The 16,102-nt window shown below is 46.2% G+C and overlaps 1 protein-coding gene across 2 annotated transcripts in view; it reads right to left on the bottom strand.

Moving 5' to 3' along the window:
- LOC119972371 (chondroitin sulfate proteoglycan 5-like) overlaps positions 1 to 16,102 on the bottom strand; it is a 110,764-nt gene that overhangs the window by 76,924 nt on the left and 17,738 nt on the right. For both annotated transcript variants that reach the window (XM_038808950.1, XM_038808951.1), the window contains exon 2: positions 12,334 to 13,594. In XM_038808950.1, the coding sequence (XP_038664878.1) occupies positions 12,334 to 13,594 (1,261 nt within the window). The remainder of the gene's footprint in view (positions 1 to 12,333; positions 13,595 to 16,102) is intronic.

The following is a 16,102-nucleotide window of genomic DNA, read 5'->3' as shown; positions in this document are numbered from 1 at the left end:
ACCATCCTCCCAAGTATTGCATTCCAGACCATCACAACCCTCTGGGTAAAAATGTTCTTCCTCATTTCCCCCCTAAACCTCCCACCCCTCGTAACTGACCCTTCAATTACGGGAACAGCTGCTCCCTATCCATCCTGTCCATGCCCTTATAACCTTGTACACTATCAGGTCACCCTTCAGTCTTCATTGCTCCAGAGAAAACAACCCAAGCCTATCCAACCTCTCTTTTTAACTTAAATGTTCCATCCCAGGCAACATTCTGGTGACTCTTCTCCGTAGCCCCTCCAGTGCAATTACACCCTTCCTATAATGTGGCGACCAGAATTGCACACAGTACAACAGATGTGGCCTCACCAAAGTTCTATACAGCTCCATCATGACCTCCCTGCCTTTGTAATCTATGCCCTGATTGATAAAAGCAAGTGTCCCATGTGCCGTTTTCACCATCCCACTAACCTGCCCTTCTGCCTTCAGAGATCTATGGACAAACACGCCAAGGTCCCTTTGTTCCTCAGAACTTCCCAGTGTCAGACCTTTCATAGTTTAATTCCGAGTTAAATTACTCCTTCCATTACTCCTCACCTCACACTTTTCATGGTTAAATTCCATCTGCCATTTATCCGCCCATTTGACCATCCCTTCTATATCTTCCTGTAACCCAAGACACTCAACCTCACTGTGTCATCCGCAAACGTACTTATCCAACCCACACATAGTCATTTCTGTCATTAATATAAATGAAAACAATAGGGGGCCCAGTATGGACCCCTGTGCTACGCCCCTGGCTTCCAGACACTAAAGCAGCAGTCTATCATCACCCTCCATGTCCTACCGTTAAGCCAATTATGAATCCACCTTATAAATAACCCTGTATCCCATGTGCATTTACCTTCTTAATAAATCTTCCACGTGGGACCTTGTCTAAGGCTTAGCTGAAATCCACGTCAACTACATCAACTGCATGACCCTCATCTATACACTTGGTTACATGCTCAAAAAATTCAATCAAATTTGTTAGACATGACCCCACTCTGACAAAGCCATGCAGACTATCCCTGATCAAACCTTGCCTCTCCAAGTGGAGATAGATTCACTCCTTCAAAATCTTCTCCAGTAGTTTCTCAACCACTGATGTGAGACTCACTGGTCTGTAGTTCCCTGGCTTGCCTCTACCTTTCTTAAATAGTGGGGCCACATTAGTTGTCTCCAGTCCTCTGGCACCTCACCCATGGTCAGAGCTCCGGCAATCTCCTCCCTCATCTTCCACAGCAGCCTGGGACACAATCCATCCAGACCTGGAGATTTGTCCACTTATAAGCATGCCAATACCTTCAATACTTGTCACTCCCTATGACAATTTTCTCAAGAATCTCACAATCTCTCTCCTCAAGTTCCATACCTACCTCGTCATTCTCTTGGATGAAGACAGATGTGAAATATTCATTCAACATCCTACCAATGCTCCACCCACATATTTCCCTCTTGGTCCTTAATGGACCCTACTCTTTCCATTGATAAACTTATTGAATATCTTGGGATTTTCCCTACGTTTAATAGAGTTCCCTGCAGTTTCAATAGAGTTCTTTGTTGACATTTCCAAGTAGCTGTTATTAAAGCTAATGTCATTATGAATGCTTGGGTCAAGTTTCAAAAGCTACAAAATCACTTTATCTCATGGGGGGGGGGGGGGGGGGGGGGTGCTGTGACAATTAAAAAAGGTTACTAAAAGATTATCTGCCTTTGTGGTTACTCTATGGAAATTTGTGTTATAAAGAATGATTACTTGCTGGGATTTAAAATCTTTGAAAAGATTTCATGAATGGGAGATTGTTTTTGCATCAAGCGTATGAGTAAGAGCTATATTACATTGTTGGAAGTTTATTCTTTTTCATCTCTGCATGCCCTCTGAGGTCTTCCTTTGGGACAGCATGGTAGCATTATGGATAGCACAATTGCTTCACAGCTCCAGGGTCCCAGGTTCAATTCCGGCTTGGGTCACTGTCTGTGCGGAATCTGCACATCCTCCCTGTGTGTGCTTGAGTTTCCTCCCACAGTCCAAAGATGTGCAGGTTAGGTAGATTGGCCATGATAAATTGCCCTTAGTGTCCAAAATTGCCCTTAGTGTTGGGTGGGGTTACTGGGTTATGGGGATACCGTGGAGGTGTTGACCTTGGGTAGGGTGCTCTTTCCAAGAGCCAGTGCAGACTCGATGGGCCGAATGGCTTCCTTCTGCACTGTAAATTCCATGATTCTATGATTCCCAGTGGATACTAGATGACTGGATATGGAGGTGACATGAGGGATTTGAGGTGGCATTGGAGATGGCGTAGCGGTATGAGGTAACATGGGGTTTGGAGGTGGGGAGGTAAGTCTGAAGGTGAATTATAGAGTGCTCAACAGCTTCTAAAACAACTGGGATATCTCCTTATTAGGCAGTCCCTCAGGATCGAGGATGACCAGCATCCATTCTGGTTGGATAGGTTCTCAGATGGCTGATAAGTTAATGTGCGATATGCAGACTCAGAGGCACGTGGTGCTTGAAGGATTAGATAGGTGGTTATTTGGAGGTTTTGTGCACTCCCTCTGGCACACTCACTTCACCTCTGCCACTGAAGTCTCAATGTGCGGTGCATTCACAAATGGATGTTCTCTATTTTCCATTTTGGTCATCATAAGCCAGGGTCACTCATGATTCAGTGGATATGTTCAAGCTCTTCAGAGATGCTTTGGGGGCATCCCTAATATATTTCTGCTGTCTTCCTGGGACTCTCCTACCACAACCAAGTTCAAAATGGAGGAATTGCTTCGAGAGTCTGGTGGTAAGCATATGAACAATGTGTCCTGCATAGCGGGGTTGGTTTAGAGTGATTAGTACCTCAATGCTGATCAAGTTGGCTTGGGAGAAGATTCTGCTGTTGAACAACATTTTCTGCCTTCAGATCTGGAGGATCTTGCGCAAAGGTACCACTGATGCTACTTGACCAGTCCTTTGAGATGCTGGCTGTAGGTCGTCCAAGTCTCCAAAGCATGGGCATATAGGGGAATGGGCTCAGTACTGCCCAGTAAACCATGACCTTAGTCTCAGGTTTGAAATCTGGTCCTCAAATATTCTTCAGTCAGCCGAAGGCTGAGCTGGCACATTGGAGGCAATGATGAGTTTTGTTGTCTATCTCTGCCTTCATCAAAAGGAGGCTCCCAAGATACAGAAAATTCTCTCACTTTCCAGGATCTCACCATTGACCTAAATCGACAGGAGGAGGTGTTTTGGTTTGGGAGCTGGTTGAAAGACCACCTTAGTTTTCTGGGTGTTTAGTGAAAAGCCCGTTTTCCCATATGTTTCAAAGGAGGAATCAACAATGACTTAGAGCTCCGTTTCTATGTGAGCGGACACGATGTCATGTGCATACTGCAGATCAATGACTGCGATTGGGGTTATTTTGGTTTTGAATTGAAGGCAGCGTAGGTTGAAAAGTTTCCTTTCTGTTCTGTAGATTATCTCCACATTTCTCAGTAATTTTCTGAAGGTGAGGTACAGTACTACAATGAGGAAAATGAAGGAGTGACACAGTCTCCTTTGACAGCAGTTTTCACTGAGATAGGGGCTGGATTCTCCACTGTCAGGATGCTCCATTTTGCCGGGCTGCCCCTCAATGGGAAACCTCATTGACCAGCCGGTGAAATGGAGCATCCCACCGGCGTGCTGAAACAGAAATCTGGCACGGCGGGACGGAGAACCCAGCCCAGGATCTGTGGTAGTTCCACAGATGAAGATACGACATATCCAAGTTAGCCAATGACTCAAAGATAGACGGTATTGTAAGACGTGTAGATGAAAGCATAAAATTACAGAACAATTGATAGATAAAGTGAATGGATTCATGTGAAGGCATCCACAGTTGACCTAAATAAAAAGGATAAAATAATGTACTTTCTAAATGATGCAAATTTGGAAGCAATAGATGTCCAACGAGATGTGGAGGTCTATGTACACAAATCATTAAAATGTCATGAACAGATACAGACAATAATCTAAAATGGGTGACCTATAAAGGTCTTCAAAATTATGAAATGTTTTGATTGAGTGGATGCATAGAGAATATTTCCTTGTGTGGGGGACAGCTTAATAATGGCCATCCTGCATTTCCCTTAGTGCCACAATCCTCCCTGCTGGGGAGATTCCTATTACTGATGGGTCAGTGGGGGGGGGGGACATTTCAAATATTTATGGCCACATTATGTCAGTGGAAGCTGTCTCACGGGACCAGGTGAGGGAGATGTGGGAAGGGGGAGCTGGGACCTATTTTGGACGAGGAAGTGTGGGGTGAGGCCCTTCATAGGTTGAACTCCACTTCCTCCTGCGTATGGCTCAGCCTGATTCAGCTTAAGGTGGTACATAGACCTAACTAAAGCTAGGGTGAGTGGGCTCTTCCCGGGAGTGGAAGACAAGTAAGAACGGTGCTCTCGTGGGCCGGCTAACCACACGCACATGTTCTGGTCGTGTCCAAGGATGATAAGCTTTTGGGTCTCCTTTAGCACCATGTCAGCAATTCTTAACATTTGTCAGTGTGGAGTTTGCACTTTCTCCCCATGTTTGCTTGGGTCTGACCCCCATAACCCAAAGATCAGCAGGGTAGGTGAATTGGCCATGTGAAATTGCCCCTTAATTGGAAAAAAAAGAATTGGGTACTGTAAAAAAATTTTCTGAAAACAACAATTCTTAACATTGATTTGGAGTCTTGTCCATTTTTTTAATCATAGAATTTACAGTGCAGAAGGAGGCCATTCGGCCCATCGAGTCTGCACCAGCTCCTGGAAAGAGCACCCTACCCAAGGTCAACACCTCCACCCTATCCCCATAACCCAGTAACCCCACCCAACACTAAGGGCAATTTTGGAAACTAAGGGCAATTTATCATGGCCAATCCACCTAACCTGCACATCTTTGGACTGTGGGAGGAAACCGGGGCACCCGGAGGAAACCCACGCGCACACGGGGAGAATGTGCAGACTCCACACAGACAGTGACCCAAGCCGGAATGGAACTTGGGAAGCAATTGTGCTATCCACAATGCTACCGTGCTGCCTAAAGTGGTGGCCACTTTCGGGGTATTGGTGGCCACTTTCGGGGTATTGGACTCTGTGAGGTTGTGGATGGGGGTTCTTGCCATTGTCTCGTTGATAGGCCAGAGGCGAGTCTGCTGGAGATCTCCTGCTCCGGCCAGTGCCCCAGCCTCGTTGGGTGACCTCATCGAATTTTTATATCTGGAAAAGGTCAAGTTCACCGTGAGGGGGTCAGTGGTCGGGTTATGCCTGAGGTGGCGGCAGTGATTAATTTCCAACTTTAAAGAGTTAGTCACCGTCAGCTGCTAAGGGGGGGATGAGTTATTACGATTGGGGGTGTGTTAATTTGGTCTTTCTTTGTGTAGGGTTTATAAGTTCAATTGGCTTTATTCTTTTTTCTTTCCCTTTGTACAATATTGTACTATTTGATTTTCGTTTTCTGGGCTGTTTGATGTTAACGTCTTGTTTGTTATAAATGAAAAATTTTCAATAAAAATATTTTTAAAAAAAATTAGTGGCCAACAATAGTCACCGATAGTCACCAAGAAATCCAAAAGGGAATGTATAAACGGCTTTGTCCAAAGAGTGGTAAGGATGTGGTATTCGCTACCAAAGAGGGTGATAAATGCCTAAAGGAGAAGTGAATAGAGGGCTATGATTGCCAATTGAAGGGGCAGCACAGTGGCACAGTGGTTAGCACTGCTGCCTCACGTTACCAGGGTCCCAGGTTCGATCCAGGCTCTGGGTCACTCTCCTTGTGGAGTTGTCACTGTCCTTGTGGAGTTTGCACATTCTCCCCGTGTTTGCGTGGGTTTCGCCCCCACAACCCAAAGATGTGCAAGGTAGGTGGATTGAACACTCTAAATTGCCCCTTAATTGGAAAAAATGAATTGGGTACCCTAAATTAAATTTTTTTGAAAAATGATTGTAGATTGAAATAAGGAAAGACGATAAGAGGCTTGAGTGTAGCATGAACACCAGCATGGTCTGGTTGGGCCAAATGGCTGATTCTGTGCCACATATCCTATCATATGGACGTTTGGCAACAACCCTGGTTAGACCACAACTGGAGTACTATAAGCAATTCCAGGCACTAGAATCATTGAATCCCTACAGTGCAGAAGGAGGCCATTTTGCCCATTGAGGATGCACTGACCCTCTGAAAGAGTATTCCTAACCTAGATCCACTTGCCCACACCATCGACACAATCCCATCTAACCGTTGGACACTATGGGGCAATTTAGCATGGCCAATCCACCTAACGTGCACATTTTGGAACTGTGGAAGAAACCTGAGCACCCGGAGGGAACCCATGGGGTGATCGTGCAAACTCCACACAGCCACCGAAGGTTGAAATTGAACCTGGGTCCCTTGTGCTGAGACAGCAGTGCTAACCACTGCGCCACCTTTGAGAAAGATAAACTTGCCTTAGAAGGATTGCAGCAAATATTTACTAGAATAATAACTGGAGTACAAGGATTCCGTGCCAAAGGTGTCATGGTGTCACAGTGGTTAGCACTGTTGCCTCACAGTGCCAGGGACCAGTGTTCAATTCTGACCTTGGGTGACTTTGTGGAGTTTGGACATTCTCCCCGTGTCTGCGTGGGTTTCCTCTGGGTGCTCCAGTTTCCTCCCACAGTCCAAAGATGAGCAAATGAGATGGATTTGCCTTGATAAAATTGCCCCTTAGTGTCCAAAGGTTAGATGGGGTTACAGGGATACGACGGGGACTGGGTCTAGATAGGATGTTCAGAGGGTCAGTGTGGAGTTGATGGGTCAAATGGCCTCCTTCTGCACTGCAGGGATTCTATGATTCCATGATTGAATTGCAAGGAGAGATTGCACAGACCTCTGTAGTTCCTGAAATTTAGAAGTTTAGGGGTGACTTGATCAAAGTTATCAAGCTATTAAATGGAATACATAGAGAGAAACTATTTCTGCTGCTTGCAGAGTCTTGGGCTAAAGGGGTGTAGCCAACAATATGAGCTGGAACTTTTTGGACATGCATCAGGTGATATGTTTGGAGCTTTGTTCTAGATGATCAATCAATTGTTAATTTTAACTCTGAGACTGTTCAATTTTTGATAAGTAATGATATGGGACAAAGCAGGGTATATGGAGTTAGACTACTTATCAGTCATGATTTCACAGAATAGCAGGACTGATTCAAGGACCAAATGGCCATCTTCTGTTTGTGTGTTCAGACACAGCAGAAGAGAGGAAGGTGGGACAGTAATTGAAGAAAGAGAGAATCAGCCAGGCATCACCAAACCAGCTGTTTTACGTCTTTAGAAATGTTGTGGAAGATTAATGAGGTACACTAAGCTCAACAAAGTGGAACTCCATCAAGATTGCATCGCGATCTATGTTGAGCTATTTGTTACTCTGCATATGCTGCAGCGAACAAGATAACGCGGAACTGAGGCATCTGGTTTCGAAGAAGCAGGAACCATTTAACAGGTTTTAATAATATGAAGAAAATGATTTTTTTTTCCCAGGCAATTTTTTTCTGATTGTGTTCAGATCCCAAGGGACAGCAGGTTTAAAAAATGTGGGCTTGAGGGATAAAAAAAGTGAACAGCAGTTACCCGGAGCGTAATCTTGTTGCGAAGCAAGTTACCACTGAAGTGGACAGTGAAGCTGATCAGAACAACAAATAAATTGCGGTATTGCAGGAAGGATGGACTGATGAAAATGTAGCTCGATGGGGCTGAATTCAATGTTAAATGTTGTGGATGGTGGAGGTGATGAGGCCAGAGAGGAGAACCAATGGAATAGTGTGCCCAAATTTCACTAAACCTACAATCACGCAAAAAGGGTGAGAAAAATCTATCAGGTCCATTAAACCTGCCACATCTGATCAGATAGATTGTCTCAATCCTCTAACCACGCTGCTTTCCAAGAGAGGGAAAACAATGGGGGGAAATTCTACACTACATCTGTTCCTTTATCCAGCACCATAATATTTCCTGGAGATTTCAATGACACTGCACTTTTCATCAAATCATATTTCTCACACATAAGTCTATTCCTTGGAATGATCTCATTCGGCCTTTGACCTGTTGAAATGCTTTGATTTGCTAACCAATTCCTGCACACATTTTGGTACCTCCTGTCGATTTAAGACTGGTTCTGTTGAAACCCTCCTCGAGGTATCATTGGGAATGATGAGCAGCCAACACATAGTCCTGTGCAACCTCATTCTAACCAAAACCCAGTCATATTTCCTCATGTTCAGAATATGGGGCGGAATTCTCCGACCCCCCGGGGGTTGGACAATCGCCCGGGGCCGGCGTCAATCCCGCCCCCGCCGTGGCCTGAATTCTCCGCCACCCGAGAATCAGCGGGGGCAGGAATCGCGCCACGCCGGTCGGCGGGCCCCCCACGGCGATTCTCCGGCCCGCGATGGGCCGAAGTCCCGCCGTTGACAGGCCGTTCCCGCCGGCGGGAATCAAAGCACGTCTGGTGCCGGCGGGATTTGCGGCACGGGCGGGGTCCTGGGGGGGCGCAGGGCGATCTGGCCCCGGGGGGTGTCCCCACGGTGGCCTGGCCCACGATCGGGGCCCACCGATTAGTGGGCGGGCATGTGCCGTGGGGGCACTCTTTTTCTTCCGCCCCGCCATGGCCTTCACCATGGCGGGGAGGGAAGAGAACCCCCTCTGCAGCGCATGCGCCGGTATGACGTCAGCAGCCCCTGACGCTCCGGCGCATGCGCGGACTTCCGCAAGCCGGCGAAGGCCTTTCGGCCCCGCCTGGCAGGGCGCCAAAGGCCGTTCGCGCCGGCCGGCGGAGCGAGAGCCACTCCGGCGCGGGCCTAGCCCCTAAAGGTGCAGGGAATTCCGCATCTTTGGGGAGGCCCGACACCGGAGTGGTTCACGCCACTCCATCCCACCGGGACCCCCCGCCCCGCCGGGTAGGGGAGAATCCCGGCCATTTCACTGCTTCCATGATTTTAAATAGCTGCAAATTCAGCAGGACAACTGTCCTGCAAGCCCAATAGAATTCAATGTAGCTACCTAATAATAGCTACCTACACAGTGTTTTATTGAAAACTTTCTGGACATCGGATCTTGCATCATCAAACAGTCTGCACCCATCCACCAATTTCTCAAGGTAGCACAATCTGGTGAAAGAATCCGGGCCATGTTCCTAGCTAACTCAGCATCTTGCCCTCATGTCCATCCTTGGCCTGTTACAATGTTCCAGTGAAACTCGGCGTAAGTCGGAGGAGCAGAATCTCATCTTCCGGTGGGGCACATTACAGTCATCGGGACCCAACGTTAAGTTCGGCAACTTTAGATTTTGACCTTTCTCCTCCATCTTAAACCCGCGTTTCCTCTCTTTTTTTAATATTCTAGACATGTATTGGCCCAATGCAAAACACCCCCTCCCTTTCACACCAGACAGCTGTCATTTATTCTTAAAGTTGCTACTTTTTGTTGCAGGTTTTACATTCACCCTCCTTTCAGTTCTGACGAAAGGTCGGTGATAGATGCTGGCAAGATCTGCTGAGACTTTCCAACGTCCTCTGTTCTTGTTCCTAGTAGCCATGCTGGATTTCTCCAAAACACCACTGAAGACTGAGGATTATAATCACCTACAGTATGATGCCACAGCCAGTAACCTCTACACAAATAATGTCAGGCTCACAATCTGCCTGTGTCATTCTTCAGATATCAACAAATGGTAAAATGTTTTTAAATACACATTTTCTTAAACATTTTGGTTTTTCAGGGTGAGGAGAGTTGGCTTTGTCCTCATCAATATGACGGGTGTCCAAATCAGGGCTGTCAGCACCAAGTGTTGCCAAGGTGGGTACGACACAGACAAAACTCATGATTAACCCCCACACCCCCCCGAGCAAACACGTCTCAGTCAGGTTCAGCTCGGGTTAGCTATAGAGTAAAACAGACTCTATTCCGTCCCATCAAATACTCCCAGGGCAGGTACAGCATGGATCAGAAACCAAATCCATAAGCATTTTCTTTGTCTTTCTCCTGTTTAGTGATTCCCGTCCAACACACACCATTTGCCATCAGAATGAATTCATCCACCCTTTTAGCAGGATTATGCCGATACAAATCTATAAACTGCCTGTACGTTACTCCCAACTGCAAAGATGCTTTGAGGATTGGACAAATAGCAGAAGTGCTGCTCGCTATTTATTTTGGAGAGAGGAAACTTAGAAGATGTGGAATAGGAAGGTTGCCGATGAAGGAATAATCATACCTGGGGTCGGGATGGAGTGACGCTGAGGAAACATGCTCCATATATACATGCAGCAGGGTAGCATGGTGGTTAGCATAAATGCTTCACAGCTCCAGGGTCCCAGGTTCGATTCCCGGCTGGGTCACTGTCTGTGTGGAGTCTGCACGTCCTCCCACTGTGTGCGTGGGTTTCCTCCGGGTGCTCTGGTTTCCTCCCACAGTCCAAAGATGTGTGGGTTAGGTGGATTGGCCATGCTAAATTGCCCGTAGTGTCCTAATAAAAGTAAGGTTAAGGGGGGGGTTGTTGGGTTACGGGTATAGGGTGGATATGTGAGTTTGAGTAGGGTGATCATGGCTCGGCACAACATTGAGGGCCGAAGGGCCTGTTCTGTGCTGTACTGTTCTATGTTCTATATTTTCTTCTATTCTTAGACAGCCAGTGATGCCCAAATCTTTCCAATTTGATCCAGATGTAAAGCACATATGAAGCGTTGGGGAGGAGAAGGGAACTGCAGGTCAATTCTGCGATGTTTTAGAAGGGGCTAAGTTAATGCTTACGAATTTTGCTATTTATATCTTAGCCTATGACAAAGAATTTGGAGGAGACATATTCTCCTCTCAATTTGCTGATGGCTGCACTAATTCAATGAATTTTGAGCATAACACTCAAGTAATATGGCATCACAGTGATCTGGAATTCAGAATAAGTGAACCAGTGACGAGGAATTGGATCTACCTGAGTACAGGAATGAGGAATGTGACGCTGTCTCTCGTTGCCTCTTCCATCCTAACCAGTGGGTATATAATGCAGGGAGTGGTGTGTGCAAAACCTACAGCAATCCATTTTTGAAAAAATTTAGAGTACTCAATTCATTTTTTCCCAATTGAGGGGCAATTTAGCATGGCCAATCCACCTACCCTGCACATCTTTAAGTTATGATGTGGAGATGCCGGCGTTGGATTGGGGTGAGCACAGTAAGAAGTCTTACAACACCAGGTTAAAGTCCAACAGGTTTGATTCAAACACGAGCTTTCGGAGCGCAGCTCCTTCCTCACCTGAGGAAGGAGCTGCGCTCCGAAAGCTCGTGTTTGAATCAAACCTGTTGGACTTTAACCTGGTGTTGTAAGACTTCTTACCATCTTTAAGTTGTGGCGGCAAAACACACGCAAACACGGGGAGAATGTGCAAACTCCGCACGGATAGTGACCCATGATCGAACCTGGGGTCTCGGCGGCATGAGGCAGCAATGCTAACCACAGCGCCGTCGTGCTGCTCTACATCAATCCATTTTATATGATTCTTACTGACTGCTGCACACAGTTGGAAACAAGCAAACTGAGGGATAAATCTTAACTGTTTCCAAGGGGGCGGGAAACATGCGCCAGGAAAGAAAAAATGGCCAAGATGTAGAATGGGTGGCTGACATACTACCATTGGTTTCACAACCGGGAACAATCGGAACAGAGCCTTGAATGAATGCTGTTGGTAGTTCAGGGTCAGATGGTGGTTGATTCAAAGCCCCAAACTGTAGTCTGAGTATAGCAATTTGGCTGACATTTCAGGAAATGCTATCTTGTTAAAAGCGCCATCCTGCGCCATCACTGTCTGTGTGGAGTCTGCACGTCCTCCCCCTGTGTGCGTGGGTTTCCTCCGGGTGCTCCGGTTTCCTCCCACAGTCCAAAGATGTGCGGGTTAGGTGGATTGGCCATGCTAAATTTCCCGTAGTGTCCTAATAAAAGTAAGGTCAAGGGGGGGGTTGTTGGGTTATGGGTATAGGGTGGATACGTGGGTTTGAGTAGGGTGATCATGGCTCGGCACAACATTGAGGGCCGAAGGGCCTGTTCTGTGCTGTACTGTTCTATGTTCTATGTTCGGCTCAGACACTAAACCAAGTTCTTTTGAGGTGGATGCAAATGCTGCAATGGAAAGAAAGTAGTACTGGCATTGAGAGGTAGGCCTTCTTAATCTGAAGCTTGTGATGTGAGACTCACTAAGCTTCTGTTTTGTTGCCGCCGGAATAGCTTGCACATTCAAACCCAACTCAAAAATAAGGTGTTGCTCACCTGCAAATAGCGCCAACATTTTCCATGATGTAACACTGCCCACCATTGTAGCAGTAGTTTGGGACCATGTCACAAACGGACTTGCAAGACTTATTCTGCTTATGGTATCCCAGTTTGCAGTCACTTCCATTTCCTCCAAGAACAGGGGGTGACAGGCTGGTATCTCGTCTGCTCTCTGAGCCAGAGGAGCCAGTGAAGGCATTTTTCTTGAGGAAAGATTCTGATCTGAAGTCCTGGTTGGGCACAGTCTGCATGCTCATGCCTTCTTCCTTCACCAACATGGTCTGTATCTTAGGAGAGACAGTGGTCAGCCTCAGCTCATTCTCATCCTCCACGTCAGTGGCGATTTCATCCCAATAATATGTGGCCATTTGGACATCTGAGACACTGACATCAGGGCCAAGTGTCAAGGCAGGGAGGTCAGGCAAGTCATCTTCCGTGACGCCTAAGTTGGATGGTGTTATGGGAACATCTGAAGCTTCAATAACGGGAAATCTGTCATACGAGCCACTCGTTGTATTATTTTCAGGACTGTAAATGTAATCGGTGGGTACCTCAGAGGGCTCACTTGGTGTCAGGGGTTGGAGGGCAGGGATGGTACCCACCTGGGACCACAACTGCATCTCCAGGTCCAAGCGAGTGTAGTCAGTGCTCCCTTCTGCTCCTTGGGTTGTGAGGTTGGTTGCCTCTTCAAACAAGTCCAACTTGGTGTCCTGATTCTCTTTGAATGCAGCGGTCCCTCTTGTTGGCCCAAACGTCTCTCCAATTCCCTCAACCCCTTTCATCTTGTCCAAGCCAGGGACTGTAATCTGCCCAGCGGCTGGGCTGGGTGGCTCTTCCTCCAATTCCTGCTCAGCTCCCTGGCAGCCTAGGCAGCTGCCAGGCTCCTGATCCAAGTCATTGGTGAGAGGAGAGGAGGTTACCCCTAGGCCACCCACTTCCTCTGACCCAGAGTGGCTGCCATTTACTCCCTGCTCCCAACCCAGCTGTCCACTGCCCGTTCCATCATCCAGCCCCTCACTCTGGGGTTGCTCTTCCATGGAGTTCTTCCCTAATGCATCTGCGACAGCGTGGGTGGATTCACCTGGAGTTGGCCAAGGAGAGTGGCTGGGAGTAGTGGAAACATTTAGGGAAGCCTTGAGGCGAGGAACTGTCTGGGGATCTGGGGCATACGAATGGGTGAGAGATGAGGAGTTGTCGATGTTTAGCACAGCGGAAGTGGTATCCTCAGTAGGGTGGGCAGACACTGTGTCATCTGATCCTGGAATAGAGCAGAGCAGATTGGGAATGAGGTGAGGAAAGATAGAGAGTTTAATTGGGTAAAACACGTGTGTAAATGTACAAACTCAACAACATCTGTACACAGGTATATATCATATACATGTGCATATAACATCTGTAAATAATGAATATGCTAAGCAATACACCAGAATACAGAAGTATATGTAATGGAAATGTTGTGAATAAAATGTATGCACAATGGAAATTCTATTTAACAATTCCATATAATTGGTTTACCAAGTTTAACATCAATATACAGGTATATTACAGGTATGTGAGGTTATTGATAAAGATCCTGTCGTCTCAACTTTGCCCCTCACCTGAGGTGTGGTGACCCTCAGGTTAAACCCCCAGCAGTCAGTTCTCCCCCTCAAAGGAGAAGGCAGCCTGTAGTCACCTGGGACTATGATGACTTTACTTTTACTTCCAGGTATATATAAAATGATCATAGAGCATATAACATTTGTCTATTAGAAACATGCGGCACACCAGAGATAATGTACAATGAATGCTGGAAATCTGAAATAAAAATGGAAATTATTGAAGCCACTCCTGCAGGTCAGTCAGCATCTGAGGAGAGTGAAACCAAAATAATGTATTATAGTTGTATACATTTTGTTAAACTGCACATACACAGAGCGGCACGGTGGCACAGTGGTTAGCACTGCTGCCTCATGGCGCCGAGGACCACGGTTCGATCCCAGCCCCGGGTCACTGTCCGTGTGGAATTTGCACCTTCTGCCTATGTCTACATGGGTCTCACCCCACAACCCAAGGTGGATTAGCCATACTAAATTGCCCCTTAATTGGAAAAAGGTATTTGGGTACTCCAAACTTATTTTTAAAAATGCACGTACACAATACGTCTGAAAATAATGAATATGTTGTAAACATTAACATATACCGGCTATACCTCATATCTAAAATCAAGTTCACAAAGATAATATTTGAACTTATGTCTAAAATCAGTGTGACAAATCTGTGTCATATACACACAATTTCAACATTCTTACACTTTTATGTGTACCATTTGCATGATATGTGACATCTGTGTGTATTAGACAAAGTGGATAAACAACTGCATATATGTGAATATAATCCTACCCTGTGTCCTACCATCTGATATAACCACACCCCATGCATACAGCATCAATTTATAACTGCAATGTGCACTACATCTATATATAATCCCCACTTGAAGAATGGAGAGAGATAATATAAAATAATGGTACAATTCTGAAGAGGGAGCAGAGGGACCTGGATGTACATGTGCTTCAATCATTAATGGTAGCAGAACAGATTGAGAGAGTGGTTAATAAAGCATACAGCAACCTGGGCTTGATCACAGGGACATAGAGCACAAAAGCAAGGAAGTTATGTTAAATTTGTATAAAATACTAATTCAGCCACAACTTTTTATTAAAATTCATTTACAGGATGTTGGCATTGCTGGTTAGGCCAGTATTTATTGCCCATCCCTAGTTGCCCTTCAGAAGGTGGTGGTGAATTACCTTCTTGATCCACTGCAGTCACTGCGATATAGGTACACCCACTGTGCTGTTAGAGAGGGAGTTCCAGGATGTTGCCCCAGTAACAGTGAAGGAACGGCGATATATTTCAGGGTGATGAGTGACTTGGAGGGGAACCTCCAGATGGTGGAGTTCCCAAGTACCTGCTGCTCTTGTCCTTCTAGATGGCAGTGGTCATGGGTTTGGAAGGTGCCGAAGGAACCTTGGTGTGTTCCTGCAGTGCATCTTGTAGATGGTACACAAGTCTGTTACTATTCCTCGGTGGTGGAGGGATTGAATGTTTATGGAAGAGGGAACAATCAAGCAGGCTGCTTTGTCCTGAATGGTGTTGAGCTTCTTGAGTGTTGTTGGAGCTGCACTCATCCAGGCAAGTGGAGAGTATTTCATTACACTCCTGACTTGTGCCTTGTAAGTGGTGGACAGGCTTTGGGGGGTCAGGAGATGAGTTACTCGCCTTGGGATTCCTAGTCTTTGACCGGACCTGGTAGCCATAGTATTAATGTGGCTAGTCCAGTTCAGTTTCTGATTAATGTTAACCCCCATGATGTTGACTGGACTATTGCATCCAGTTCAGGGCACCATACTTGAGGAAGGATTTGAAGCCAAAAGAGGTTGCATAGAAGATTCATGAAAATAGTTTCAGGGATACGAAATTTCAGTTATGTCGATAGATTGGAGAAATTGGGACAGTTTTGCTTGGAGAAGAGAAGGAGTTTTGATAGAGGTACTCAAAATCAGCAGAGGTCTGGAAAGCGAAGATAGGGATAAATGATTCCCACAGATGGAATGAGCGAGAACCAGAGGGCTAATTGGCAAAAGAAGCAGTGGCGACATGAGGAAAAGGTTTTTCACACATCGAGTGGTTAAGATGCGGAATGTGCTGGAATGCACTGTCCGAAATCGCAGTGGAGGCAGATTTCATTGAGGCATTTAAGAGGGAATTGAGTTATTGAATAATG

Source organism: Scyliorhinus canicula, chromosome 10 (assembly GCF_902713615.1).
Source record: "Scyliorhinus canicula chromosome 10, sScyCan1.1, whole genome shotgun sequence".
NCBI classification, from domain to species: domain Eukaryota; kingdom Metazoa; phylum Chordata; class Chondrichthyes; order Carcharhiniformes; family Scyliorhinidae; genus Scyliorhinus; species Scyliorhinus canicula.
Note: the sequence above shows the minus strand (reverse complement) of the source record. Positions and strands in the feature narration are given on the sequence as shown.